This window comes from Lacerta agilis, chromosome 2, assembly GCF_009819535.1.
Source record: "Lacerta agilis isolate rLacAgi1 chromosome 2, rLacAgi1.pri, whole genome shotgun sequence".
Classification (NCBI taxonomy): Eukaryota; Metazoa; Chordata; class Lepidosauria; order Squamata; family Lacertidae; genus Lacerta; species Lacerta agilis.
In genome coordinates, this window is record NC_046313.1 from 103,933,574 (window position 1) to 103,960,703 (window position 27,130).

A 27,130-nucleotide genomic window follows, 5' to 3' on the forward strand; every position below is an offset into this window, starting at 1 on the left:
CCTCCCGCAGTGGTATACATAGTCAAAAATAGGTTCGAAGTCCACACTGTTGTAAGAGTTTCAAAATATTCAATGTTAAATAGTGGGAAAGATGAACGAAGGACAGCTCTGTTAGATTCACAACAGCGTAGCTGGCTGCCTTATATAATACTAAGTAACTTGTAACAGTAACAAATTCCAACTAACCAATTAGTGAACGCAGCTCTCAATCCTTCATTTGCATTCTGGTGGCCCTGAGTGAGAACTGCAGCCAAACGTAATGCATAACGTTCAACATGGCTATATATATGTGGAATGCCCTCACTTCAGACGTCAAGGAGATAAAGAATCACACAACTTTTAGAAGACATCTGAAGGCAGCCCTGTATCAGGAGGTTTTCAATGCTTGATGCTTTTATCATGTTTTTAGGTATGCTGTAAGCCACCCAGAGTAGATGAGGAAACACAGCCACATGGGTGGGGTATAAATAAAATTATTATTATTATTATTATTATTATTATTATTATTATTATTAGTGAATCACTAATCATGTGTGTGGGTGCTATGTAAAAAACTGTGATGTGTGAAAAACCATCAAGTCAGTCGTCACTTCTCTCACAATTCCTTCTGCCCCTGTCCTCTATGTAGTTACGTCCTTGTTGCAGACATCAGGATATATTGGTATATCATGATATTTAGCTGGTGACATATCAAAATGTTGAAATCCAGACATCTCTCAGAACCTAACACACATCATGATTCCTAATATATTGCCAGCTCAAAAATTATGAAACCAATATCACGATTTACACTTCAAACCAGTTTTGGACGATGTATCGATATAGCTCCCAGCCCTAGTCCTGATTTGAAAAACAAAGTACCAGTAGATTCAACAAGCCTGAAATCGACTCACTCCTGAAGTGTGTGGCCAAAAGGCCGAGGAAGCTTTACCTGCCCTGCTAATGCAGGGTGTGTGTTGCCGTTTTACCTGTCAAAGTTATGCCTGCAGTGCCATCGTTAAAAGGCACAGAAGGCTTTGGGGCGGGATGGGGGAGAGGGAACCCTAGTTTTTAGAAATCATTCCTCAATACGCACAAATGATTCTTAGGCACTCTGCAAACAAACATCCGTTAAAAGGTATAACCTTGCTTGGCTCCAAACCTGGCTGTATCCCCAACAACACCTGTAAAGGTGGTTGTTTTTCCTCCCCCCTGCTGTAGACATGCCAAGGCAGGAGGCTGCGCTAATGTAGGAAGAATCCAGGTGGGGTTTGTGAACGGGGCCCCCAGCCTCTGGGACAAAATTCAAGGCTGGGTTTTTAACAGTTCTGACAAGAGAAGAATGTTTAATTAGCTTGGCAAGAGCTGGCTTGAAGGGGCTTGGAGAGATGCATCATATTTGGACGGGAAATGTATTTTTAGTACGGGAGCTGAGAGATGTCACATGGGTTCCCCACATCCAACAGGGATGAGGAGGGAGGCTCTGCCTTAGCTAATCTCCGGGCAAGTTTATACATTCTACAAAACACTTAAGCTTTTTCTAGAATGTTACCACTTTAGGATGCAAAGGGTGTGTGTTTGGGGGAGGGAAGAGGCAACTGGTTCGTAGAAAAATAAGTTGGTGGGACCTTGCTGCTTCTCTAGCTAGCGAGGTCTCCCTTTCACTAGCAGCTAGAAGGCATGAAGCGGCCTACTGATCAGGAATGGGAACCAATGGCTCCCAGGGTCAGACTCCCAACTCTCATCTGCCCCAGCCAACATTGTCAGTGGTCAGGAATGGTGGGAGTTGTGGTCCAGCAACATCTGCAGACCCGCAGCATCCTCATCCCTGCTTCAGAAGATGGCCTCTGTTGCCGGTGGACAGGGATGGTGGGAGATATTGGCCACCGACATTTGGAGGGCATCATGCTTGCTGGGGCTGGTGGGAGTTGTAGTTCAGGAACATCTGGAGGGCTAAAGGTCTCTCACTCCCACACCAGAACTGTCCCTTACACTTAGAATCGTAACCCCCTGCAATGCAGGAATCTCAGCTAAAACACCGGTGACAGACGGCAACCCAACCTCTGCTTAAAAACCTCCAAGGAAGGAGAGTCCACAATCTCCCGAGGGAGACCATTCCTCTTCTGACTGTCGTGCCACTGTTAAAGACATGGAAATCCTGCTGTAGGGCAACAAATCAAGACTCTGGGTTTCAAATCTACTAAATTAACCTTGAATTGTGCTGCGTGGTTAGTTCTCCACACATTACTGGGGGAAAGGAGAAGAAAATTGCTTATGTGGTGTTATGCTAGGCCTTTGGGGAAATTTCCATTGGCTGTTCACTCAAACCTTCCAAGCCAACTCCTCATCAAAGAAAACAACCACCACCACAGATTTCTTTTGGGATAATGCCTTTTTTTTTAATTACTTGCCCATGGATTTACAGTTAAAAGTCCATTCCACGGAAGGACTCAAACAACTCGAGACACACAAAAATTGAAAATAATTATATATAGTACATGAAACAAACACAACATTATTTGTGGTATAATACATTTTCTTCCTTATCAGCAACAGGTAGGTAGCCGTGTTGGTCTGCCATAGTCAAAACAAAACGAAATAAAAAATTCCTTCCAGTAGCACCTTAGAGATCAACTAAGTTTGTTCTTGGTATGAGCTTTCGCGAGCATGCATGGTATCTGAAGAAGTGTGCATGCACACGAAAGCTCATACCAAGAACAAACTTAGTTGGTCTCTAAGGTGCTACTGGAAGGAATTTTTTATTTTTATTTTGTTTTTCCTTATCAGCAGTATAATATATTGTGGAAAGGGGAGTGGACTTTGGAGAAATAAGGTATGTACATTGAAGTTCAAATTTCTCCCTTCAGATGGTACCTGGGTCAAGGTTAGAAGCTGGTTAGAATCACTGACAGATGTTGTTTTTTAAGCTAGCCAGAAAGATAAATGACAACACAGCACCACCCACTGGTCATTTATGAAATAACTGCATTAGGAACTTCAGATCACTTTAATGCCTTTCAGTGAATACTAGTTCATGTCAAATACGGTAGTTATTCCTTCTGCCATTTAACATGGTGTCAGCAGTGTGTACTAGACCCTGTAAAGAACAGAGAAACTGGGGGTGGGGGGTGGGTTTGCCTAGAAGGTTTACACTTCCCAGACAAGGCAGACAAGAAATTAGTAGAGGAAAATGGCAGGGATGGATAAACTAAAAGAAAACCAATTATTCTTTTCCAAGATCTAGTCTTCTCCCACGTCAAGTGACACTTGGAGGTACCAGCACTTCTGAAGACATAGTCAAACGTGGAACCAGTCACTCCTCGCAGATTTAGCTTAACCAAAATCTGTTCTGCTCAGTTATGGGGCACGGCTTAATCTGAACCAGGGGATGACGGAAGCCTGAAATCTGATTCCAAACTCTAACAAAGTAAAGGGGGTTCTGCCATGTATGGAGCACTTTTCCTGCCCACCCCCCTCACTAAGCCAATGCATCTTGTAGCTTCTGAGACAGCTTGATATCTCTCTCTAGAAAATAACCTAAGGCCTGCAGCACGAGAGTCTCCCTCGTGAATCCAGAGCCTCATGCTTGGCTGAAATCTCAGTTTCTCCACCACCAGCAGCCCTCCACAAATATAGCTGCCTCCATGCCGTAGCCTGAGCTATTTGGAGATGGCTTGTTTGGCCATCCTGTTGAGGGTCTTCAAAGCTTGGGAAGCAGGGATTGCCTCTTCGAGGGGCTCCAGGTAGGTTGTTCTGCAGGTTCAGGTGAATATGGCTGTCTGGGAGCATCCAAACCACATTAGCTGTGGAGAGAAAAATGAAGATACACAAACAATAAATATCAAGACTCGGGTGGAGGGCAGCACTTGCATTTCAGGGTGCCAGTGGAGAAACCTCAAGGGTGATTCTGTATAAGAGGCGTCAGACATCTTATTTTTATTTTATTCCATGAAATTTGTAAACCACTTGATTGCAAATGGAATCCCCAAGCGGTTTATAAAAAAGAAAGCAAACATTAAAATTATCAATAAAAAGGAGTTTAAAACAGCCATTTTTAAAAATGCAGAAAATAATTAAAATATAAAATAAGCAAAAAGCATATTAAAAATACTTGCTGGCTTCCGCATCTGGATAGGCCTGTCTGAAAAAAATGTTTTTAGCAGGCGCTTCCAGGCACAATTAAGATTGTGATGACATTTATTGCCCCTCAACATTTCAGAGCCAATATATTAAAGGGCCGTCTACATCAGGGAAGGGGGAAACAGTGGCATTCTGGTCATTGATGGACCTAAACTCCCATGACTCAGAGGGTTTCTCCAGATTGTTTGTAGTCATGACAAGGGAAGCCACAGTGTATGATTGGTTGAGAGGTCAGGACCTACTTCTGGCAAGCAAAAACACTCTGTCCTTCGAGCCGGAATCGAACCAGCGACCTAAGGATGGCTTGGCGACAATCTACAGTCCTCCGCTCTACCAGCTGAGCTATCGAAGGAACGAACCCAAAGCTTTGCCTTGTTCTTTTCAACTTTGGATGTGGCTTCCTTTTTAAAAATAGATAGCAATTAGCCTACAGGGCATGGAAGTGGAATTTCAATGAAAGCTTCCATATATTCCTTGAGAAATCTTGGCACAAAGTCATGACGCTGTTGAGGCAGCAGTGGCAGCTGCGGTACCTGTGTGGATCACAGCATCACCAAAAGATGATGAGCTGAGATGCGGGGAATCCCTTATAACCTCCAAATGCTTCTGGGGCTGATGGGATTTGGAGTTCATGACCCCCTGAAAAGAGCCCAAGGTTGCCCCCTCATCCTAAAATTCTACCCTGGCCTGCAATTTGATACTTAAGCAGCTATCTCCTACAAACATGTTTAGGGTCATCTATAGTACTGTTTGAGTCCGTGTTTGCAGGGCTGGATTTAAGTTTGATGAGGCCCTAAGCTACTGAAGGTAATAGGGCCCTTTATATGTCCAGCTTTGCTTTGTCAACAACAAATTGTCGCTGTTTTTTGTGTTGAATATATGCTATATGGTAATTTATGGACCTAATAGTTATCTAAAGCCATTTGCACATAACAAAATATGTATTTTATCAAAGTAATGGTTGAACTGAAATACAATTAAGAAGGAGTATATTAATAGTGAAATACAATTAAGAAGAAGTATATTAATAGTGATAGTGATATTTTAGGGAGCAGGCTAGCAGGCGAGGCCCATTACTTACATCATAGGAGCCTACACAACACAAAACACTGTTGCTGTATGTAGGTTTTATTTTATTTGTTTTTTTATCTTATATTTTGGAAATGTACATCCAGTTTTTTTCACCCAAGAGAGTGGGGCCCTAAGCTATAGCTTGTTTAGCTTATACGTAAATCTGGCACTGTGTGTTTGGCTTGCACAAAGCTGTCAGATTCAATGCCTGGCAAGGTTAGTTTTCAAGTATCTGGAAATCGAGAAGGTGGAGTAGACTCACCATCTGCAGACTTCTCTGATGACTTCCTGGAAAAAAGAGAGAGGAGGTGAAATTAGATAGATAGGTCAAGGTGGTAATCTCGTCTGTATCGATGGAGCAGGAGCAAACGGAAAATGTGTTGAGTCAGATTCATATTGATTGGCAGCAGGTTCAGCAAAGCCAGAACTTATTCTATATTGTTTATTTATGATGGTGTTTATATACTGCACTCTCATAAAATATCAGGGTGGTGAACAGCAATATAAAACCTTTAATTTTTTTTAAAGACAATTAAAAGCCTTACAGATCAATCATGAAAATGACCAGCTACTCAATAAAATTTTAAACAGCTGCATAGGCCCGTCGACACAGAAAACAAAATAAAATGTTTCTTTGCACAAGTGTAATTTAATTGGAATTCAATGCCAAAAGATACACGGTGATGACCATTGATTTAGATGGCTCATAAATGGAAGCAGTCACATCCACAGAGGCCTCGGTCCTGTATACCTGAAGGAGCGTCTCCACCCCCATCATTCAGCCCGGACACTGAGATCCAGCGCCGAGGGCCTTCTGGCAGTTCCCTCACTGCGAGAAGCAAAGCTACAGGGAACCAGGCAGAGGGCCTTCTCGGTAGTGGCGCCCCCCCTGTGGAACGCCCTCCCATCACAGGTCAAGGAGATAAAGAACTACCTGACATTCAGAAAATACCTGAAGGCAGCCCTTTTCAGGGAAGTTTTTAATGTGTGATATTTTTGTATCTGATTTTTGTTGGAAGCCGCCCAGAGTGGCTGGGGAAATCCAACCAGATGGGCGGGCAACAAATAATAAATATTATTTATTTATTTATTTGCTTACTTATTTGCAATATTGATAAGGGCCCTGTTGGATCAGGCCTGTGGCTCATCTAGTCAAGCATCTTTTATCACAGCGGCCAACCAGATGCTTGTGGGAAGCCCCCAAGGAGGAGACGAGCACCTCAAAAACCAATTGCTCCTGTCTGTGCATTATGCTTATTTATTCCACATCATCCCAGTCAAGGCAGAGCTCTTATTAATGCAAACTAGGCAATGCAAGTGTCCAAACGAAGGTCAGCAGAGGGCTTGAAGGCAAGCGTCCCCAAGCCCAGATGAAGACATATCTTCCAGCACCTCACAAGTTAAATAAAGCCAGGCCATGCTTGTGTCACCCCAGTTCTCATGCCAAAGATTGCTGTCTGAATGTTGTTCCCTCCTGAACCAGGTACACATTTTGTGTTGTATTTGTTCCTTCTGCCGCAGCCTGCTCTCCAGTCTCCGCAGGCACGAGGGTATTTGGGTTAAAGGAAAATGAAACTGTCCTGCTGCACTAGGGATGGAGGGATCTGTGGTTCTCCAGATGTTGTTGTGAGCTTCTCATGAGCCTCAGTCAGCACAGCCAGGGGCCAAGGATAATGGAAGTTCGGTCCAAGTGCACTAGATGTTCACAAGTTCCTCCCTGCAACTCTGGCCTGATGATAGGGCAGCTCCTGGTTGCTCCTTCAGAATAGTGAAGGGGAGCTGGAAGAGATGGGTGGAGAACTAGCAGGAGGAAAAGAACTCTGGCTCCTCCAAAGGGTTACTGGTCTCTTGCTATTATTATAATTCCAGGCTTTGCAATGAAATAAACGATGTTGTTGTGTTTGCTGTGTCAGGGTAGCTGGCATGATGTTGCTGGACTCCCATCATCCCCTGCCAGAATGGCCAGTTGTGAGGGATGATGGCAGCTGGGGTTCCAAACACATTGGGTGGGTGGGACATTGACTCCTTCTGTGTGCTTATCATTTAAAGGGGCAGGCCCGCTATTTTGGACACGCAGCCCCAGACCCAAGGTACGAAATGAATTGCTAAATTGAAGGGTGTGCGTGCTGGTCTGAAAAACAAGGCAACCAGCTGCAAAAGGACAGGGCTCACAATGACACAGTTTCGACTCCTTAACCGAATTACAAATTTCAGTAAGTGCAATTTTGTCTGTCCCTATGGGGCAGGCATGTTTGCCCAATTTCCCTCCTCTACACAACTAACACTGGTCCACCAGTGTGCCTTATGTGGTCACCCTAGTGAAAAATCTGCAATTTGCAGGGGAAACGCTGCTATGGGATTCGCTATCCTCCCAAGAACTTGTGCACTCCTAAAATCTCTCCTTTCCCCAATTACACTTACATAGGCTATCCCACCCACCCACCTTCCCAGACAGAGGATCTGTACCTTTAACAGTTGCTCGTCAGCCTGAAATTCAACAGATGCAATCATGGTCACCTTTGTGTTGGGAAAAGCTGTGCCTGTTTAATTTCTCCCAGGCAGCTGTTAACGATAGTTACATTGTCTTTGGTGGGGAAAAAGTTGGAGCCCCTTCCATGTACACATTTGGACACACATATATAAACACCGACAAATGGGAAACACTGGCCTGCAAGCGCTCCAATTGGAGAACAGCCTTGACCAAATTTGTCATGGGCTTTGAAGACGCTCGAACTCAGGACAATAGGGAGAAACGTGCCATGAGGAAGGCACACTTGGCAAACACACACCGTGATCAACTTCCGCCCGGAAACCTATGTCCCCACTGTGGAAGGACGTGTGGGTCCAGAATTGGCCTCCACAGTCACTTACAGACTCACTGTTAAAACCATTTTCGTGGAGGAGGAGGAGGAGGAGGAGGAGGAGGAGGAGGAAGAAGAAGAAGAAGAAGAAGAAGAAGAAGAAGAAGAAGAAGAAGAAGAAGAAGAAGAAGAAGAAGAAGACTCTGTGTGCCATCTGCTCACCTGGGATTCCACGTGCTGTTTATGCCTGATAATCAGGAGTGGTTGGCTACAACCCAGGTTGGGGCATGGAGCAACATAAACACATCATTGTCCTGGGCTGCCTTACCTAATGGTTGGCCTACGAGTGATTGAGTCACGGGGGAGGGCGGTGTCCCTGAAATCCTTCCCATCAGTTACATGCCTTGAGCCTCAGCAGTGCCAATTAAAGTTTGCAACCTTCGCTCTGCTCGGCAGCATGCTCCAGCCACTCGATGTGCATGAGGTCACCCACAACCACCTCAGCCTCCAGGAATTTATGAGCCGCGTGTGTCTGGGGCAGAGGTGTCACGCACGAGTTTTCCTCCAGCACCACGGGCTCGCCCGTCCACAAGGATGCCATGATAGTCTCCTGTATCTAAAGCAGCGTAGGAAGCTCCCTTATCCAGAGTTGATTCCTTGGTCCATCTAGTTCAGTATTGTCTACACTGACTGGAAGAAGCTCTCCAGCCTCTCAGGGAGGCTTCTCTCCCAGCCCTACCTGGAGATGCCAGGGATGGAAACTGGGACCTTCTGAACTCAAAGCAGATGATCTACAACCGAGCCAAAATATAGGAACATAAGAAGCTGCCCTCTACTGACAACCAGATCCTCCAGCTCAGTATTGTCTACACCAGGGTTTTCCAAAGTTGGTTCTCCAGCTGTTTTTTGGACTACAAATCTCACAATCCCTAGCTAACAAGACCAGTGGAAAGGGATGATGGGGAGATGTAGTTCAAAAACAGCTGGAGGCCCAAGTTTGGGAAACCCTGGTCTGCACTGGCTGGCTGCAGCAAAACAGGGGTCCAGATCAGGATCCTACCCAGGCTTACCTGGATTGAACCTGGAACCTCCTGCATGCAATGCAGATCATAGAATCATAGAATCATAGAGTTGGAAGAGACCACAAGGGCCATCCAGTCCAACCCTCTGCCAAGCAGGAAACACCATCAAAGCATTCCTGACAGATGGCTGTCAAGCCTCTGCTTAAAGACCTCCAAAGAAGGAGACTCCACCACACTCCTTGGCAGCAAATTCCACTGTCAAACAGCTCTTACTGTCAGGAAGTTCTTCCTAATGTTTAGGTGGAATCTTCTTTCTTGTAGTTTGAATCCATTGCCCCGTGTCCGCTTCTCTGGAGCAGCAGAAAACAACCTTTCTCCCTCCTCTATATGATATCCTTTTATATATTTGAACATGGCTATTATATCACCCCTTAACCTTCACTGTGATATGGCTGAGAATTGTAGCTCCGAGAGGGGAATAGGGGTCTCCTAACAACTCTCAGCACCTTTAACAAGCTGCAGATCCCAGGAGTCTTTGGGGGATTCGGAAGCCATGACTGTTTAAGGCGGCATGGTAGTGCTTTAAATGCGTAGTGCGGACGGAGCTAGAGTGATTGCAAGAGCAGAATACCTTTCACTCGTACAAGAGAACTTATCACTGCAGAGGTTCCCTCACCCCTCTGGAGAAGATCTGGGTTGGGAGCAGAAGGAGGGGGAGCTCTGTCTAGTTGGATTCTACCCAAAGTGATGGGAGCAGCTCAGTTCCCCAGATGCCAACATGTCAGGCGCTTCCAGTGAAAGTAGAAGCATAAGAATCACCAGAAGATGCCACTGTTTAGAAATCTCAACCTGCCCGAGTGAGTGTGCGAGAGCAAAACATGGATATGGTGTCAGCAATCCACAACCCACCAGTGCACAGCAGGTGTGTCCTTTTGTGGCATGACTACGTATGCCTTATATTTACATAGTTAAATATAATGACTGTTTTCTCACTGTGTGGCCCGGTTCGCCCCTGTTTCCTGCAATGTGCGCTGCTTGACGTTATTAGACGGGAGCATCTTTCCCCAAAAGTACTTATTTGACTTGGTACATTCTGCCATGCATTAGTGACTCATCCAGCTTTGCCAGCTTCTAATGAGCAAGTTTATGGATTCCAGGTGCGATGCTGCTGGCAAAAAGAGATGTCTTGCGTTGGTGCAGCTCGACATGACTGCTCCTAGATAGCTATCGGGTTTTGCAGCAGAGCCACCCACCACAGACTTACAGGAGCTGCCTTCCAGGTGAAGAGGGAGAGACGGTGACCTGGAGTACCTCCATGTCATCTTCCATTTAGGTTCTGAACTGTTCCCTGCAGCAGTGTCAGATCAGCAGCAGTGGGCTGAAGTTAGTGGCGATTGGGTAGTGGAAGAGCTGTAGCTTAGTGGTAGAACTTCTTCCTTGAAGGCACAAGGTCCCTGGTTCGATCCCTGGCATCTCCACGTCGGGCTGGGAGAAAATCTTGAGGACAATGCTGAGCTGGACAGCCCAATGGTCTGAGTCAGCGCTAAGCATCTGCCTCAAGTTTATCACCGCGGAGTGAAATTTTCACCAGCTCATTTATGAAGGTCAAGCTGCTTTTAAAGAGCTGACTAGACTAGGTTGTGGTTAGCTGCCTGCTCCATCTCCTGCCCATTATTTTTATGGTACTGGCTGTCCATCCCACTGCATTGCTCTGTGGCACACCTGAAGTCCTAATTGTCCCAGCAGGTGGGGCAAGCAAGCGGAATGACAGAGTTGTAGAGGGAGGAATGAGCAGAGAAGCATGGCAGAGCCACAGCTGTTACTTTTCTTCCTCCTCCAGCAAAGGATCGAAAGGGCAACATCCCGTATCAGAGGTAAGAGGCAGAAAACCTAAACTCCAGGTGTGCCAAACAGCAGGGAAGCGGGAGCAGGGGACTAAGCAACAGGCAAGTGACCTGAGGCTGCTGTGACATCCATTGCATCAACACATTTAGAGGCACAGGTCTCCAGGTTGCAGCCAGGGTGGTGTAGTGGTTAGGGTGTTGAACTAGGATCCAGGAGACCAGGGTTCAAATCCCCTCTTGGCCACAAAGCTCACTGGGTGACCTTGGGCCAATCACTGCCTCTCGGCCTAACCCACCTCACAGGGTTGTTGCAGGGATTAAAGGAGGAGAACCATGTACGCCAGCTTGAGCTCTTTGGGGGAAAAGGCAGGATCTAAGTGTGATAGATAAATAAATAAAAATAAAATAGACCTGCCAACCCTTGATGCCAAGCACTGAACCAATGGCCTCTTGAGCCTCACACTATAATTATCTGTAATTTTCCTCAAGCAATAGTTGAGCTTAATCAGTGGATGTCGTTTGGAGTCATCAGCACACGACAGGTGGTGTTCAGGATGCAGGCACAAGTGACAATGTCCCTGCCCTGAGAGCATTGGGTTTGTTTGTGCTCCGAGTGAGCATGAGGCCAGGGCTGAGACAATGCCCACTTCTCTTTCCCCTGGAACTGTCAGGTGGAGTTTCTGATTGCTTCCCAGTGATGTTGCATACAGCCAAGGAGAGGAAGTCTTCTTGCCACTTCCTCATGCCTGGAATACTAGAAGTCTCTGACAAGGTGCACTCATTGCTGTACACGTCATTGCTGCTCTGCGTCCTGGTGCCTGGTCACTGTTCTGCCGAGTCGATTGCATCACCGTGCTGCAGTGACTAGGGTGTTGGACTAGGATCTGGGAGCCCAGAGTGCAAACGCCCATTCAGTCGTGAAGCTCACTGGATGGCTGTAAGCCAGTCACCATCTCTCAGCCTAAAGTACCTCACAGGTACTTTAGCCGCACAGAATAGGCTGGGGTAACCCAGTCAGATGGGTGGCATATATGTCTATTATTATTATTATTATTATTATTATTATTATTATTATTATTATTAGGGAGGTAGCAGAATTTAAAACCTGAACATCCTTTTAACCCCGATGGGTCCTAAGTGAGCATAAGAACACCTCATAGCCTAGCATAAGACACTTGTGAATGACACTAATGTGGTGTATCTTACACTAGAAGCAGGGGTTGCCAACCTATGGGCACATCTGGATTTTTAAGTGAGTGCCATCGGTGCCACACTCTCTGGCCTCTTACAGTAGAACTAATCGGAGTGTCAGAAACTGCATAGAGCTGGAGGAAGAAGTGGAAAAGAGGGTCACTTGTCCAACACCCTCTGTCAGCTCCATGGACTTTTCAAGGGAGAAAAAGCGAACCCTCCTCATCACCTCCTAAGTTTCATGGTGACCAGCAGACGACCTCAAGGGCACCACTGTGCCCATGGGCACCGCACTGGCAACCTCAACTAGAGACAGGACATATGCAGCTCTGGTGGAAGATGATTGTGCCATCTTTTGATCCTTACTGAAGTCCCAAGTCCCGTGTTTATACGGAGCTAGCTACAGTTCATCTGCCACAATTTCAATTAGAGACTTATTTTAGTTTTTTGATCTGGCTGGAAGGTAGCTTTGCATCTGCATTTTTTGATCATCTGTGAACAGGCACAATCCTGAGCAGTCACTTTCCACTGAAAAATTCAAGCAGCCGGAGTGCTTTTCATGCATTGTGTCCATTGTAAAATGGTTCACCTTCCCACTTCGCCAATGGGCTTATTGCTCAGGTAGAAGTGCCATCTGTTGCCTCGTTCATTACTGAAGTCCCAAATCCCATGTTGACGTGGAACCATTTTCCATCTGCCACAATTTCAGTTACATTTGCTTAAATAAATAAATAAAAATCTACTCATATATCCGTCTCCTTTGTAATAATCCACGGCCATTCTACCTGTCCTCGTATGGTGACATCTCTTTCCAAAACCATCCTTTCCCAAGGGACTGGGCAGGCTCAACCAGATTGAGAAATTAGCCTTAATCAAAGGGATCCTGATCCCATCAGAATCCTCACCCCTCCTACGGATCTGTCATTTTGCTATGTGTGTTTCCTGCCTCCTCTCTCCACTTTCTCTCTTCACTGCTATGTTCATTCGCCATTATTAGAATGCTCTTCTGTCCTGCTAGACCCACCATGGCAACGATGAGCTAAAATCTCTTGAACAAATGAAGTGGGCTTCTGTTGCCAATGCTAAAGGATACTAGGGATGGGTCTTGATTCAGTGCGACAACATCCCATGGAGGCAACCTGGGACTCTCTGCTTGCAGAGCAGGTGCTTTACCATAGAGCCGCTGACAGGTGTGCATGTTTTAGCAGTGATGATCTTTTCTGATTTGTGTGTCCAATGACCAGGCTGGCCCCAGAGCTGTTGTCCTAGGAAGTGTCAGTCCTGGTGCTTCACAGCTGTGTATCTACGGCCAGTTAAGACTCCTAATCCTTCGAAATGTGATGATCATAGGTTGCCAGCTAAGGGATGAGCAAGCGGGACACCCTACATTTCAGAACCTTTGTGCTAACACCTACCTCTTGGGCTACCTTGTTGGCTTAATATTCTGGGGTGACAATTAAAACCGCCTAGGCATTTAAGAGGATAGCGCAAAATATGGTCTGAAGCTCAACATCAAAAAAACTAAGATCATGGCCACTGGTCCCATCACCTCCTGGCAAATAGAAGGGGAAGAAATGGAGGCAGTGAGAGATTTCACTTTCTTGGGTTCCATGATCACTGCAGATGGTGACAGCAGTCACGAAATTAGAAGACGCCTGCTTCTTGGGAGAAAAGCAATGACAAACCTAGACAGCATCTTAAAAAGCAGAGACATCACATTGCCGACAAAGGTCTGTATAGTTAAAGCTATGGTTTTCCCAGTAGTAATGTACGGAAGTGAGAGCTGGACCATCAAGAAGGCTGATCGCCGAAGAATTGATGCTTTTGAATTATGGTGCTGGAGGAGACTCTTGAGAGTCCCATGGACTGCAAGAAGATCAAACCTATCCATTCTCAAGGAAATCGGCCCTGAGTGCTCACTAGAAGGACAGATCCTGAAGTTGAGGCTCCAGTACTTTGGCCACCTCATGAGAAGAGAAGACTCCCTGGAAAAGACACTGATGTTGGGAAAGATGGAGGGCACAAGGAGAAGGGGACGACAAAGGATGAGATGGTTGGACAGTATTCTCGAAGCTACTAGCATGAGTTTGGCCAAACTGCGGGAGGCAGTGAAGGATAGGCGTGCCTGGCGTGCTCTGGTCCATGGGGTCACGAAGAGTCGGACACGACTGAACGACTGAACAACAACAGGCATTTACGCACCAAAGCAAACATCTCTTTGCTTTTATTGAGAGAACAAAAAAGAAAGAAAGAAAGAAAAATCCTTCCAGTAGCACCTTAGAGACCAACTAAGTTTGTTCTTGATATGAGCTTTCGTGCTACTGGAAGGATTTATTTTTTATTTTTTATTTTGATTTGACTATGGCAGACCAACACGGCTACCTACTTTTATTGAGAGGTTAGCGATATTGATGCAGTTGTTATAAGGTATAAGCAGCATCAATTTAATGCAGATGTGTAAAGCCCCAAGTGATTGGGCCCTTAATACAGTGGTACCTTGGTTCTCAAACGCCTTGTTTCTCAAACGCTTTGGTTCTCAAACGCTTTGGTTCTCAAACTCCGAAAACCTGGAAGTAAGTGTTCCGGTTTTTGAACATTTTTCGGAAGCCGAACACCTGATGCGGCTGTTGACTATTGTTTCTGTGGCACTTGCACCCATCAGAAGCTGTGCCTTGGTTTTTTTAACATTTCGGAAGTCAAATGGACTTCTGGAACTGATTAAGTTTGGCGCTTTTGTTTTTTCTATTTATTTTGTGTTTTTGATGCTTTTTAAATTAATTTGTTTTTGTGATTGTGTGGAACCCAGTTCAGCTACTGATTGATTGATTGTGTGTCTGCGGAAATGGATAAAAGTCCCCCCATCCAAACAATCACTATCATCAGAGCAGGTAAGAGAAAAAAAATTAAATTTTAATTTTTATGATCTACAACACTGTCTTATTTATTAATTGATTATTGCTTCTCTTTATTGTTCCAATTTTAGTATATTTGCTGCCGAACACATCCCTTCTGCCCTCAAGGTTTTTAATGCTAAAGTCAGAGCTCAACTGCTCTATGCAATTCCAATCTGGATGTTAGGGTTTACCCAGTCAGTGGAGCGAGTGCAGGCAGCTATTTAAGACTTTCGCTGTCCCACACTGTGTACCTTACGCAGCCTTGTGTCTAGAGGGAGGCCAACATAAGCTAGAGACAGTTGCCTGGATGAGTTTTCTTCTATGCTGGCTAAACATTTGCTTTTCAGCAGATAAAGACAAGTGAAGTTCTGTCAGACTCCCTCCTTTCCCCAGGGTTACAACTGTTTTGCACCAAGATATGGCAACTTGGGCTTTCAGAGGATCTCCTAGGTGCCGTGGCTTTCCCAATCACCAAAGCCATGTTAAAAACTAGGTTATGGGACATAGAGCGTCAGGAACTAATTTTAGCTGCGGAAAAAACATGTTCCCCTCTTTATTTCCGACACTCTTGGGCGCAGGAATCTAATCCCAATTACCTACATTTTCTGTTTAACCCGCAAGAAAGAAGGGCTTTTTCGCTGGCTAGGTTCAATTCTAATCCCTCTAACCTCCTCTGGGGTAGGTTCGCGGGGACGGCAGAAGGAGATGGGACCCGCCCATGTGATGCCCACCTGGTGGAAACTCTAGCTCACATGGTCCTTAAATGCAAAATATATGATGATCTCCGCCAACAATACCTAGACCCAGGGGCGTGCCCAGGATCAAAACTGGGGGGGGGCAAGCCATGGTCGTTCGGGTTCAAAAACAAAAACAGCTTCAAAAAACAAAAACAGCTTCAAAAAACAGAAAAACTTTTCCCCAAAAACAGAAAGCCCCAAATGGCTGAAAAACTCAGTTCCCCAGGATCCTCAGTCCTCACAAAGAACTACTCACCATGCAAGGGAACTCAGTTTCCCAAACTCCCTTCTTGCCAGCACGATGTAGCGTGGATACAAAAAGCAGGCAGAGGAGGAATGATGAGAACCATGATGAGACCATGGTCAGCTCTCGGATTCGCCCCCTGACACTGCCCAAGTCTCAGCCTGCATCCCCATTTGACCAAGCAGGGTGCAGGCTAGGATCCGGTTTCTGATAGGCACGCCAGCTCTTTGTCGGCACGAGGGAGGGGGAAACAGCCGGCGCAACACACACACACACACACACACACACACACACACGGTGGCCAACTGTGGCTCGGCAAGAGGGCAAGAGCTCAATTGTTATTGAGATTTTGGGAGGGGAAGAAAGACCAGTCGTTGAGCTTTTATTCAGGAGGAGAGCTTTTTTTCCCTTTTAGGCTGCCAATAACCATTTTAAAAAATTTTGCTTCTAGGGGGGCAGCTGCCCCCCCTGCCCCCCCTGGGTACACCCATGCCTAGACCAACTATTTATCCCAAAATGGAAACCGGAGATACAGGTTATACACTTCCTATTACAGGGGGGGAACCAGGAGCTCACCAAGACAGTAACTAAGTTCCTCTATTTGATCTTTTGCCGCCGAAGTACATTACAGGACCCTGCCCTTGTTGGAGACCCACAGAGGTGAAATAGATTGCTGGCCTCCTCTTCCCTTTGGCAAGTGACTGTACTGATGATATGGCGACGAGATCGTACTGGCCTATTTATTTTGAATGTTTGTAAGTGATGCCAATAAAGGTTTTGATACTGATACTGATTATCGCTTTCATTTTATGGATCAATTATCTCTTTAGATAGTAAAATTCACGTTAAATTGCTGTTTTAGGCGTTGTTTTTAAAAGTCTGGAACGGATTAATCCGTTTTGCATTACTTCCTATGGGAAAGCGTGCCTTGGTTTTGGAATACTTTGCTTTGAAACAGACTTCCGGAATGGATTAAGTTTGAGAACCAAGGTGCCACTGTACCTGAAGGAGCATCTCCATGCTGCCTGGGTGCTGAGATCCAAAGGTGAGACTGTGCATGCATGCTATGCCTTTAAAACACATTTCCTCCTTCAAAGAAGGGCAGGTCCCTTCTAACTCTACAGCTCCACAGTTGCAATGGAAATTATTCAACCCCCCCCCCATTGCACATCGGGTTTATTATCAAAATTTACAGACTTTCAGCTGTTTGCAATGGGCAAATCAAACAAAAGCAACTGAAATAGCTCAACACAACGGAAGCTTCGTGGTTTCCCCAAATTCAGCTGAAAATGCAACTTCTACTGGTTTGTCCAGGCTCACTGATATTCAACCCCCTGAAACAGAATCACTCACAACAGCACAAATACAACAGGCGTTTTCTCACGCACTCCTGACGCAACTAATAAAGGGCTTCATTTGTTGTACCAGGTGTGCTTGAGCTGGAACACATGAATACCTGAACTGGCTAGGGGTTTGCTGAATTTGGCTGCATGTTAGAAATAGACACAAGTCAGGTGACCTGAAAAAGAGGTTTCTTTCAATCTCACGCAGTCCAAAGTGATGGACTCGGCTGAATCAGCAAAGCTAACAGCTAAAATAAGAGAATGGAAGCCCTTTCCAGACAATTTAAAGAAATATGATAAATTCGCAATCAGGATTTGAACTGGGTAAGCAACAGAAATGATTGGAGATTATGGTTATGATATTGAAGTGAAGAGAGGGAGCAGCAATGAGATTCTTTTTTTAAAAAACACACAGAAAATGGGATGAGAAGTCGATAAAGCATATATATATATATATATATATATATATATATATATATATATATATATATAATGTATTGAAATTTGATGTGAAATTTGTGGAAATTTAATAAAAGATATTATTTTTTAAAGGCGCTTTTTTTCAGGGCCAGATAACGTCGCCAGAGTGCGTTAGACAGCGGCACCCAAAATGGCCACCGAGATCTCGTGTGAAAATACAAGATGTCCCATTTTCCCCCGGGACACTTGGTGGAGATGTTCTTATCCGTGGCTTATTTGGATCCAGGTGTCTCCAGTCCTAGTCAGACACAGAGGAGCCTACTCCTAGGCCAGCGGATCTTATAAACAAGACGGAGCATTTATCCATGTAGCTCAGCCAGTGTCTACACTAGGAGTGGGCTGCCTTTCGTCTGCCTTCTTGTTGGACTACAACTCCCATCAGCCCCAGCCAGTGTGGTCAATTGTCAGGGATGATGGGAGCCGGAGTCCAACAGTGACCAGGAGTGAAAACTTTTTGACCTCACTTTGCCTGAAATACTTAAAAATATATATATGCCCTGCTTTCAGCAATGGCACCACTCATTTGCGTGTGCTGCCACCCTGCTGCCCCACCAGTATCGCTGTGTATCTTGCCTGTCGAGAACAGCAAGGCCACTCTATCTGGTCTCCACCTTAGCTACCGGTATGTAGGAGATGCTGAAGCAGCAGAAGGCGAAGGATTTGTGGGATGTGCCCGATCAATTGTGGCTGGTGCAATCCGGGAAGGCAGATCAGGTGCACGAAATTTCCACTGCACTAGGTTGTTCCACTAAATTCCAAATTCCGTATTATGCTTCTCCTTGTTCTGTTTTTAGTAGGCATTACGTAAGGAAGGCTGGATCTTATCGGATTATCGTCTTGTTGCAGCAGCAAGAATGCACAAGTTTTAAGACTTCCAGGAGAAGGAAAATTCAGTGTAAAAAAAACACAAGAGGGATGTTGTAACTCAGATCTGGGTTTGCGATCAGACTAAATTCATTACCAATGGAAATAGATTGGATTACCCTCAGGATAGTGTATGATAAGAGCAGCAAGCTTTGCAAACACACACAAACATAACAAAAAAAAAATTCTTTCCAGTAGCACCTTAAAGACCAACTAAGTTTGTTCTTGGTATGAGCTTTCGTGTGCATGCACACTTCTTCAGATACCATGCATGCACATGAAAGCTCATACCAAGAACAAACTTAGTTGGTCTCTAAGGTGCTACTGGAAAGAATTTTTTATTTTATTTTGTTTTGACTATGGCAGACCAACACGGCTACCCACCTGTAACACACAAACATAAAACTTTGCTAGGCACTCACACATGCATATTTGCAAGAAGAGGAACCACTGTTTTAAAAATGCCCGTATGGCTATCTTCCTCAATGAAATATGTAATTATTACATAATACATAGTTGTCCATTTTTGGAGCTTTAATTTCTGCCCTCTAATTCTCATCTTTGCTTTTTTGCTATAGTATCAAGTTTCCTCCTTCCGTGAAGACTCTAGTTCAGGTTGCCAACTTCTTTCCCAGCCCACGCACCTGTGCCTTTCATACAGCAGCTTACTCTGCAGACGTTAGCAAGTGATTATGCATATTTCCATGTCTTAAGAAAGATTCACTGGCTGACATAGGCAGCTCAAGCTCTAGTCGAAAGAAACCATGCCTCTTTCTCCCATCCACCCCTGGTTAGTTGGCAGCTGTGATTCTAGTCCAATACAGTGGTACCTCAGGTTACATACGCTTCAGGTTACATACTCCGCTAACCCAGAAATAACGCTTCAGGTTAAGAACTTTGCTTCAGGATAAGAACAGAAATCGTGCTCTGGCGGCGCAGCGGCAGCGGGAGGCCCCATTAGCTAAAGTGGTGCTTCAGGTTAAGAACAGTTTCAGGTTAAGAACGGACCTCCAGAATGAATTAAGTTTCTTAACCCGAGGTACCACTGTATCTGAATCAAATATCTAAGATCCCTGCTCCATTAAGTGTTCACCCTACTCCTTTCCCTCACAGTGCGTTTGGAAATCCCCCTTCCAGAATGGAGGTCACTAGGTTTGCCAAATTTTTTCCTGCCTCTATGAAAGCTGTCCCCTTACTCTGTTGATTTTATTCGTTATTTCCCACATTTGTATGCCACCCCGCCCTCATCAGCCCCAGCCAGAACAGCTAATGGTCAGGGATAATGGGAGTTGTAATCCAGCAAAATCTGCACGCCCGCCAACATTTCTCCCACGAAAATAGGGACGTCCTATGGAAAAGCAGGACATTCCGGGATCAAATCAGAAACCGGGACAGCTTCTGTAATTCCAGGACTGTCCCTGGAAAATAGGGACAATTGAAGGCTCTGCATCTGAAGGGCAGAAGGTTCTTTATTCCCCCAAATAATACAAAGCGGTTTTGTTCTCCTTCCTCTTTCTATCTGCCGCTTTGCGATCCAGGCTACCTGTAATGCTAATGTCAACGGGCATACCAGATAAGCCTGTTTTCCGTTTCGGTTGAGGCATTTTTTGTATGTGTGTGTGTGCGTGTACGCATGTTATTTTAAATGTGGAAATCCTGGGGACTGGCTGTCTGACGGTGAAATCCTAGACATGTTCTGTTCAGTTCCGCTGAGTTCTGTGGGGCTTCTTTCCGTTCAAGTGGGTATAAGGTTGGAGCCTCAGACTGGACAAATGCAAGACAACAAGGAAGGTTTCACTGTGCAGGTCAAAGGCACAGAGCCTTGCTAGGATTTTGAGGAGGGTGGGGTTTGGCGATCTGCAGAGATCCTTCTCTCCCTCTGCTCCTTCTGTGAAACGCATCCTCCTTAAAGGTGATATACAAATCTTCGTGGATCTCGTGCCACTTCCTCACCCCTGCTTTGTGTTTATAGAATCACAGAACTGCAGAGTTGGAACTCCAGCCCCACACAGTGCAGGAATCACAGTTCAAAAAAACCCCAACCATCCAACCCCTGCTTAAAAACCTCCAATGAAGGAGTAGTCCCTAGGGCCGCTTCTCCAGGGGAGCCTCCAAACTGACAGGCCTGCCTTCCCACATAACTCGAGTGTTCCTGCTGTCTTGCCATGGCTGCCTAAGTCTGCAGGAGGAGTGGGACAACCTTGGGTCTCCCAGATAACAAATCGGACCGTTCATTCATCTAGCCCTGACCGCAGTGGCTCACCAGAGTCTCCAACTCTCAGAGTCCTTCCCAGCTTTCCCCGGAGGTGCTGAGAATTACCTGCATGCTCTGCCGCTTAAGCATCGGCCTCTCCCGTAGCTTGGAGGAGACAAATTTGCTCAGCTTGAGAAAATCTACGAACAAGGCTGGAGGGGGATTTCCCATGGGAAACAGCACGTGGTGACAGGGTACGAAAAAGCCCTGTTGTATTGATCCATGTGACTCCCTCGCCCTGTGGTTGCTAATAGACCCAAATTGAAAGAGGTCCGGTGTCAGATCTTCGTCATCTTATCATACCCCTCCAACATTTCTCCCATTAGGGACGTCCTAAGGAAAAACAGGACGTTCCAGGATCAAATCAGAAACTGGGACGGATTCTGTAAATATGGGACTGTCCCTGGAAAATAGAGACACTTGGAGGGTCTTTCTTATGAAGTCTGCTCCTGACGTTCTAGGCCATGTTGTTGGCCTAGTGAGGTTCTAGAACAGGGATGGGGAACCTCTTGTCTTTCATATGTTGTTGGATTCCAGCTCCCATCAGCCCAAGCCAATGGTCAAGGGTGGCAGAAGGACCGTGTGTTTCCTCATCCCTCTTCTAGGCAGAGATGTTTTGGACAACAATTCCCATCAGCCCCAGCTGCAGTTGTAGTCCAAAACTTCTTGAGGGCACCAAGTTGGCGAAGGCTGACATACAAGGCGGGGGAAAGGAAAGATATCTTTTGCTGCTGGTTAAGTCTCTGGTTTTTAGTTATTGGTGTTGTCCAACTGTAAGAAAACATCCCTGTGCTCTTCAGTATCTACTCTGTTTTCTTGGCTTCGTTGCCTTTAACTGCTGGAGTGACAGTCAGAAATTCAATAGGAACTGTTTTCAGCATTCCAGTACTGGGGGAAAGCTTCACTGACTGAATTTCTGCCTGTCCTCTTAAAAGCAGAAGTGGATGGCGACTTTCTTTCTACCCTCAGTCTTGTGCTGTTTATTGTTTATATTCAGTTAAAGGGAAAGGTTTGAAACGGACCTTATACAGCAGGGGTCCCCAAACTAAGGCCGGGGGCCGGATGCGACCCAATCACCTTCTAAATGTGGCCCGCGGATGGTCTGGGAATCAGCATGTTTTTACATGAGTAGAATGTGTCCTTTTATTTAAAATGCATCTCTGGGTTATTTGTCGGGCGCAGGAAATCGTTCATATTTTTTTTTTCCAAAATATAGTCCGGCCCCCCACAAGGTCTGAGGGACAGTGGAACCGGCCCCCTGCTGAAAAAGATTGCTGACCCCTGTTATACAGTATAGTAATAGATCTTCCTGGCAAAGGGATTTGTTTAAAAAATGTGAAAGAAAGAAAAAACACAGGACCCTGGTTTCCTGCAAAGTTATCTCAGATTCTGCGACAAAAGCCTTTTCATGTCTGAAATGAAAGGTGGCAGCTTAATTGGAATTCACGCTTTCTTCATGGAAAGCCCTTCTCCTGAGATCTTTAGGGGCCAGTTGCGGTTGTTGCTTGGGGAAGAAGGGCCAGATGCAAATGTAATACGTAATACCAAATCAATTCAGCAATGAGAGGCACTCTGCACATACTCAGAGACCTTCTATCCTCTCTTTTTTTGCAATTTCTAGAACTGAGTCATGGCATTGACGCTTGGCGAGCCCCAACTCCCCTTACTCTCGTGTCGTACCTTTTCCTCCTGGATGCCGGTTGCAGGAATCCATCCCCCACGGCGCCTCCTGGTCTTGGGTGCGAGGGGCACGTGGGCCGTCTTGGCGTTGAGGTGCTGGGTGATCTTGACCTCCACCGCCAGCTTGACGTTGGTCCGCAGGTTCTTCCTCTCGAAAACTGCCTTGCACTGGGGGCAAGAGAGCACCCTGGGGCCCTTCCCAGTCGCGGCCGCCTCTTCCCAGTAGCGGGTGATGCAGGCCCGGCAGTAGCTGTGATCGCAATCCAAGATCACCGGGTCCTTGAAGTGCCCCCTGCAGGCAGGGCAGATAGCTGCCTTCTGCAGCTGAGCCACGAGCCCTTTGCCTTCCATGCTGCGTGTGTGAGTGTCTCTCTCTGTGTGTTCTGTGGTTTGATGCTGCCAGCCAAGCGCCCTGCTTTTTATAGAAGGGGGTGGGGCCACCGGGGAGGAGCACCCTCCCAGCTCCAGCTGCAGGTAAACAACTCTTGCACAACCAGCCTCTTCACTCTGCGGCGAGCTCAGCTTTCTCTGCCAAGATGTGGCAGGAACTGCCTCTGGGGTGGAAGGCGAGCTCGTTTTTTTTTTGCTCTCGGGAAGATTCTGCTGTCTGATAAGCCGTAGCTGTTAATGCTGGCGGGGGCAAGGGAGGCGAGGGAGGTGCAACTGGGGTTTTATCCGCAGTGCTAGGGTTGGGATCCCGATGCCCATCTTTCCTTGAGCTTGGCAGATCTGCCCCAAAGCAGGAATGGATCTCAGGCCAGCCCAAGACATTTTGCTGCCTGAGGCAGAGGACAAGGTGGTGCTTTTTCTCCACCGCATCTGGGGGCAAGGGCCAGGGGTCAGTGGTGGGGCATCTGCTTTGCATGCAGAAGGACCCAGGTTCTACCTTTGAAGGTGACCCGGAAACTGCAATTAATCCAGAATGCGGCAGCTAGACTGGTGACTGGGAGCGGCCGCAGGGACCACATAACACCGGTCCTGAGAGATCTTCATTGGCTCCCAGTATGTTTCCGAGCACAATTCAAAGTGTTGGTGCTGAACTTTAAAGCCCTAAATGGCCTCGGTCCTGTATACCTGAAGGAGCGTCTCCACCCCCACCATTCAGCCCAGACACTGAGGTCCAGTGCTGAGGGCCTTCTGACGGTCCCTGTCCTGCGAGAAGTAAGGTTACAGGGAACCAGGCAGAGGGCCTTCTCGGTAGTGGAACACCCTTCCATCAGAGGTCAAGGAAATAAGCAGCTATCCTATTTTTAAAAGACATCTGAAGGTAGCTCTGTTTAGGGAAGTTTTTAATATTTAATGCTGTAGTGTTTTTAACACTTTGTTGGGAGCCACCCAGAGTAGCCGGGGAAACTCAGCCAGATGGGCAGGGTACAAATAAATTATTATTATTATTATTATTATTATTATTATTATTATTATTATTATTATTATTATTATTTAACCCCCATAGCAACTCCAAGTAAGAATGGGGGGTGAGCTGCTGCCAGTCTGTGTAGACAATACTGAGCTCGTTGGAGCAACACAAGGCAGCTTCCTCCCATGCACAAAAAGCCATGATGGTTTAGCTGTTGAATCTTCATGGATTGAGAGCTGCCTTGTGATGAGCAGCTGAAATCCTCTTCTGTGTACAAAAGCCAAATGCACTGATAACTGAACCTTACTTCAATGCTGGTAGTGATGGGGGTGACATCTTCCACCACACAGGCTACGTTAAGGAGCGCAGGGCAGGCTGTGGGAAACAGACAGCTCTTCCTTCCAGCTCCTTGCCTCCAGTCCTTTGCTGCCAGTGTCCACTTCACTCTGCCTAATGGCAGGGCCGGCTCTGAATGCTTCTAAAGAGCTCTGGTAAATTCATGCGCATGAACACCGAGAATCATGTACAGTACACCCTGATATTTCACGTGCTACAGCTGCCCTCATCTGTTTTAAAGTTTTGATAAACCAAGACGATTTCACATTTTTCTAGTATAACTCTGGACTTTTTAAGATCTTTGGAACCGGGACAGGACTATTGCAGAGTTAAGTCAATCCAGAATCATAGAAATGTGGAGTTGGAAGGGACCACGAGAAGCCAGCAAAGAGGCTTTCACGATGTACCGTATTGGCCCGAATATAAGCCGCACCCGCAAATATGCCACACCTTTAAAATTCAAGGGGGGGGGGTAGGAGGAAGAAAGACAATTCTCAAATATAAGCTGCTCCCTTAAAATTCTGCAGGCACTCACACCCATAAATGGCAAGCGTAGAAGAAAATCCTACAGCGATATCGCAAAAGCCAAATTTTGTAAGGTCGCGAATTTAAGCCGCACTTTAACTTTTCACGGTTGGAAAAAATAAAGTGTGGCTTATATTCGGGTCGATACGGTATTAATATACAGTGGTGCCTCGCAAGACAAAATTAATTCATTCCGCGAGTCGTTTCGTATTGCGATAATTTCGTCTTGCGAAGCGCGGTTTCACATAGGAATGCATTGGAGGGGAAAACGCAAAACGTTTTCGTCTTGCGAAGCACGACCATAGAAAAATTTGTCTTGCAAGTCAACTAAAGAACGGCAAAAGCCTTTCGTCTAGCGAGTTTCTCGTTGCGCGAGGCATTCATCTTGCGAGGTACCACTGTATCACAAAAGTAACAATCCACACAGCATGTCAGCACGCCATGGGGCCAACATCAGGCTGACATCATGTGAGCAACCAGCAAGATGTGCTTGCATGGCATACTGGTATTGTGTGGCCCCGGGCCTCCTCAATCGTGGGGGCGAGGTGGCCCACCGAGGGATACTTGGTTTGCAAGAATCAGGGTACCCTAATCTGTATGTACCAATTTTCGTTTGTGAAATGCTGGAGGAGGAGGAGGAGGAGGAGTTTGGATTTGATATCCTGCCTTATCACTACCCGAAAGAGTCTTAAAGCAGCTAACATTCTCCTTTCCCTTCCTCCCCCACAACAAACACTCTGTGAGGTGAGTGGGGCTGAGAGACTTCAAAGAAGTGTGACTAGCCAAGGTCACCCGGCAGCTGCATGTGGAGGAGTGGAGACACGAACCCGGTTCCCCAGATTATGAGTCTACTGCTCTTAACCACTACACCACACTGGCTCTCTGGAGCCACTACACTGGAGGTTGTGGCATGGAGAACATGGGTGGTGGTAGGCAGTTATTCCAGGTTAGGGAATCCAGAGTACAAGGTGTGTGGACCCCAATAAAGGGATGTCACAGTCATGGGCAGAAAAAAAGAAAGAAATATGCACTTGATTTGTCCAGAAATGAAAGCAGCTGTGACCGAGGCCTACTGTGCCACCTGCAACCCAACACCACTGTAGAAATATTTGACAGCAATAGCAGGCAAACAAACCCCACCCAAGGTTGGGTCTTTTCTCTCGTCAAATTCTTGTGTTTCCTCTCAGCTATTTTGGCAGTGGTGTGTACTGTTTGTTCTGCCAATAGTATGTTTTGAATGCAATAGAATGGATTTTTCTGTTAGGAAGGGGAATATTTGGACGCTCTCCAGAGCTTCGCTCCACCCTTTCTTTCTTGCTGAAGTTCACGTCGCCCTTCTCTTTCCCAGGAGCCAAAAATAAAAATAAAAAAATGCACAGCAACCCAAGCTTTGAGAGCCTGGGAAACTATTGCAGGGCTGTGAGTGGGAACAGATAGGATTCTTATTTTTTTATGGTACAGGTATTGGTTGGCAGCCATCTGTCTCAGGAGACAATGGAAAAGTCAAACCATTGGAGAATTATAGTGCCTGCTGTAGCTGCTGAGACTGATACACAGGAGAGACATGTTTTGTTGCATCTGGGCGTCCAGTTGTGCTGCTGCAGATGCACCATGGCGCATCTTCTCTCTGCGCTCCTCCTCCTGGCGGTCATTCCTCCTCTGATCACTGCTGACTGTCTCCAGTCAGATAAACCATCCGCCCAATGGATGTGCCGGGCCAAGCTGAGAGAGGCGGAGAAGTTAAGGACATAATGCAAGCCTGCAGGATCAGGCCAGTTGCCCATCTGGAACAGCGTCTTGTTCTCAGATGCCTATGGGAAGCCTGCAAGCTGGACACGAGAGAGACAGCACTCTGCCCACCTGTAATTGCCGGACACTGGCATTCAGAGGCCTACTGCCTCTCTGACAGCGGGGGCAGAACATAGCAGCTGGTGGCCACTGGTAGCCATGCTTGCCATGAATTTGCCCAATCCTCTTTTAAAGGCATTCAAGTTGGTGGCCATTGCTGCCTCCTGCGGGAGAGAGTTCCATAGTTTCAACCACGCACTGCATGAAGAAATACTCTCTCTTATCTGTCTTGAATCTTCCAATGTTCAGCTTCACCAGATGTTCACGAGTTTGGTGGACAAAGTCATTTAGGGGTGTTACAGCTGTGTCCCACTCCCAGAATGACAGCCACCCTGCTGCCATGGAGAAGATGATCTCAGAGAATGAGGATGAGGGACACAATCCATTTGACAGGACCCATTCCTTAGGGGATAAGCAACTACTGTATCCTGTTTTGCTGAGGATACTTCTCTGGCCTGGGATCCTGGTAGCGGGCGATCTGATCATTAGGAACATAGCTGTGTGTGTGTGTGTGATGGGT

General features: G+C 46.2%; 1 protein-coding gene and 1 non-coding gene across 2 annotated transcripts; both read right to left on the reverse strand.

Annotated features, from left to right (window-relative positions):
- Positions 1-2,899: 2,899 nt before the first annotated feature.
- RNF39 (ring finger protein 39) lies at positions 2,900-22,920 on the reverse strand. The gene is made up of 3 exons (XM_033141529.1): positions 22,545-22,920; positions 5,453-5,478; positions 2,900-3,782 (listed from the first exon to the last, which is right to left on the reverse strand). Exons 1-3 carry the CDS (start codon positions 22,893-22,895, stop codon positions 3,779-3,781), a joined length of 381 nt encoding a protein of 126 aa, XP_032997420.1. The 5' UTR covers positions 22,896-22,920; the 3' UTR covers positions 2,900-3,778.
- TRNAY-GUA lies at positions 4,385-4,471 on the reverse strand. Its single transcript is given in 2 exon segments — positions 4,385-4,420; positions 4,435-4,471. It is a non-coding gene; the product is annotated as a tRNA-Tyr (tRNA).
- Positions 22,921-27,130: the final 4,210 nt, after the last annotated feature.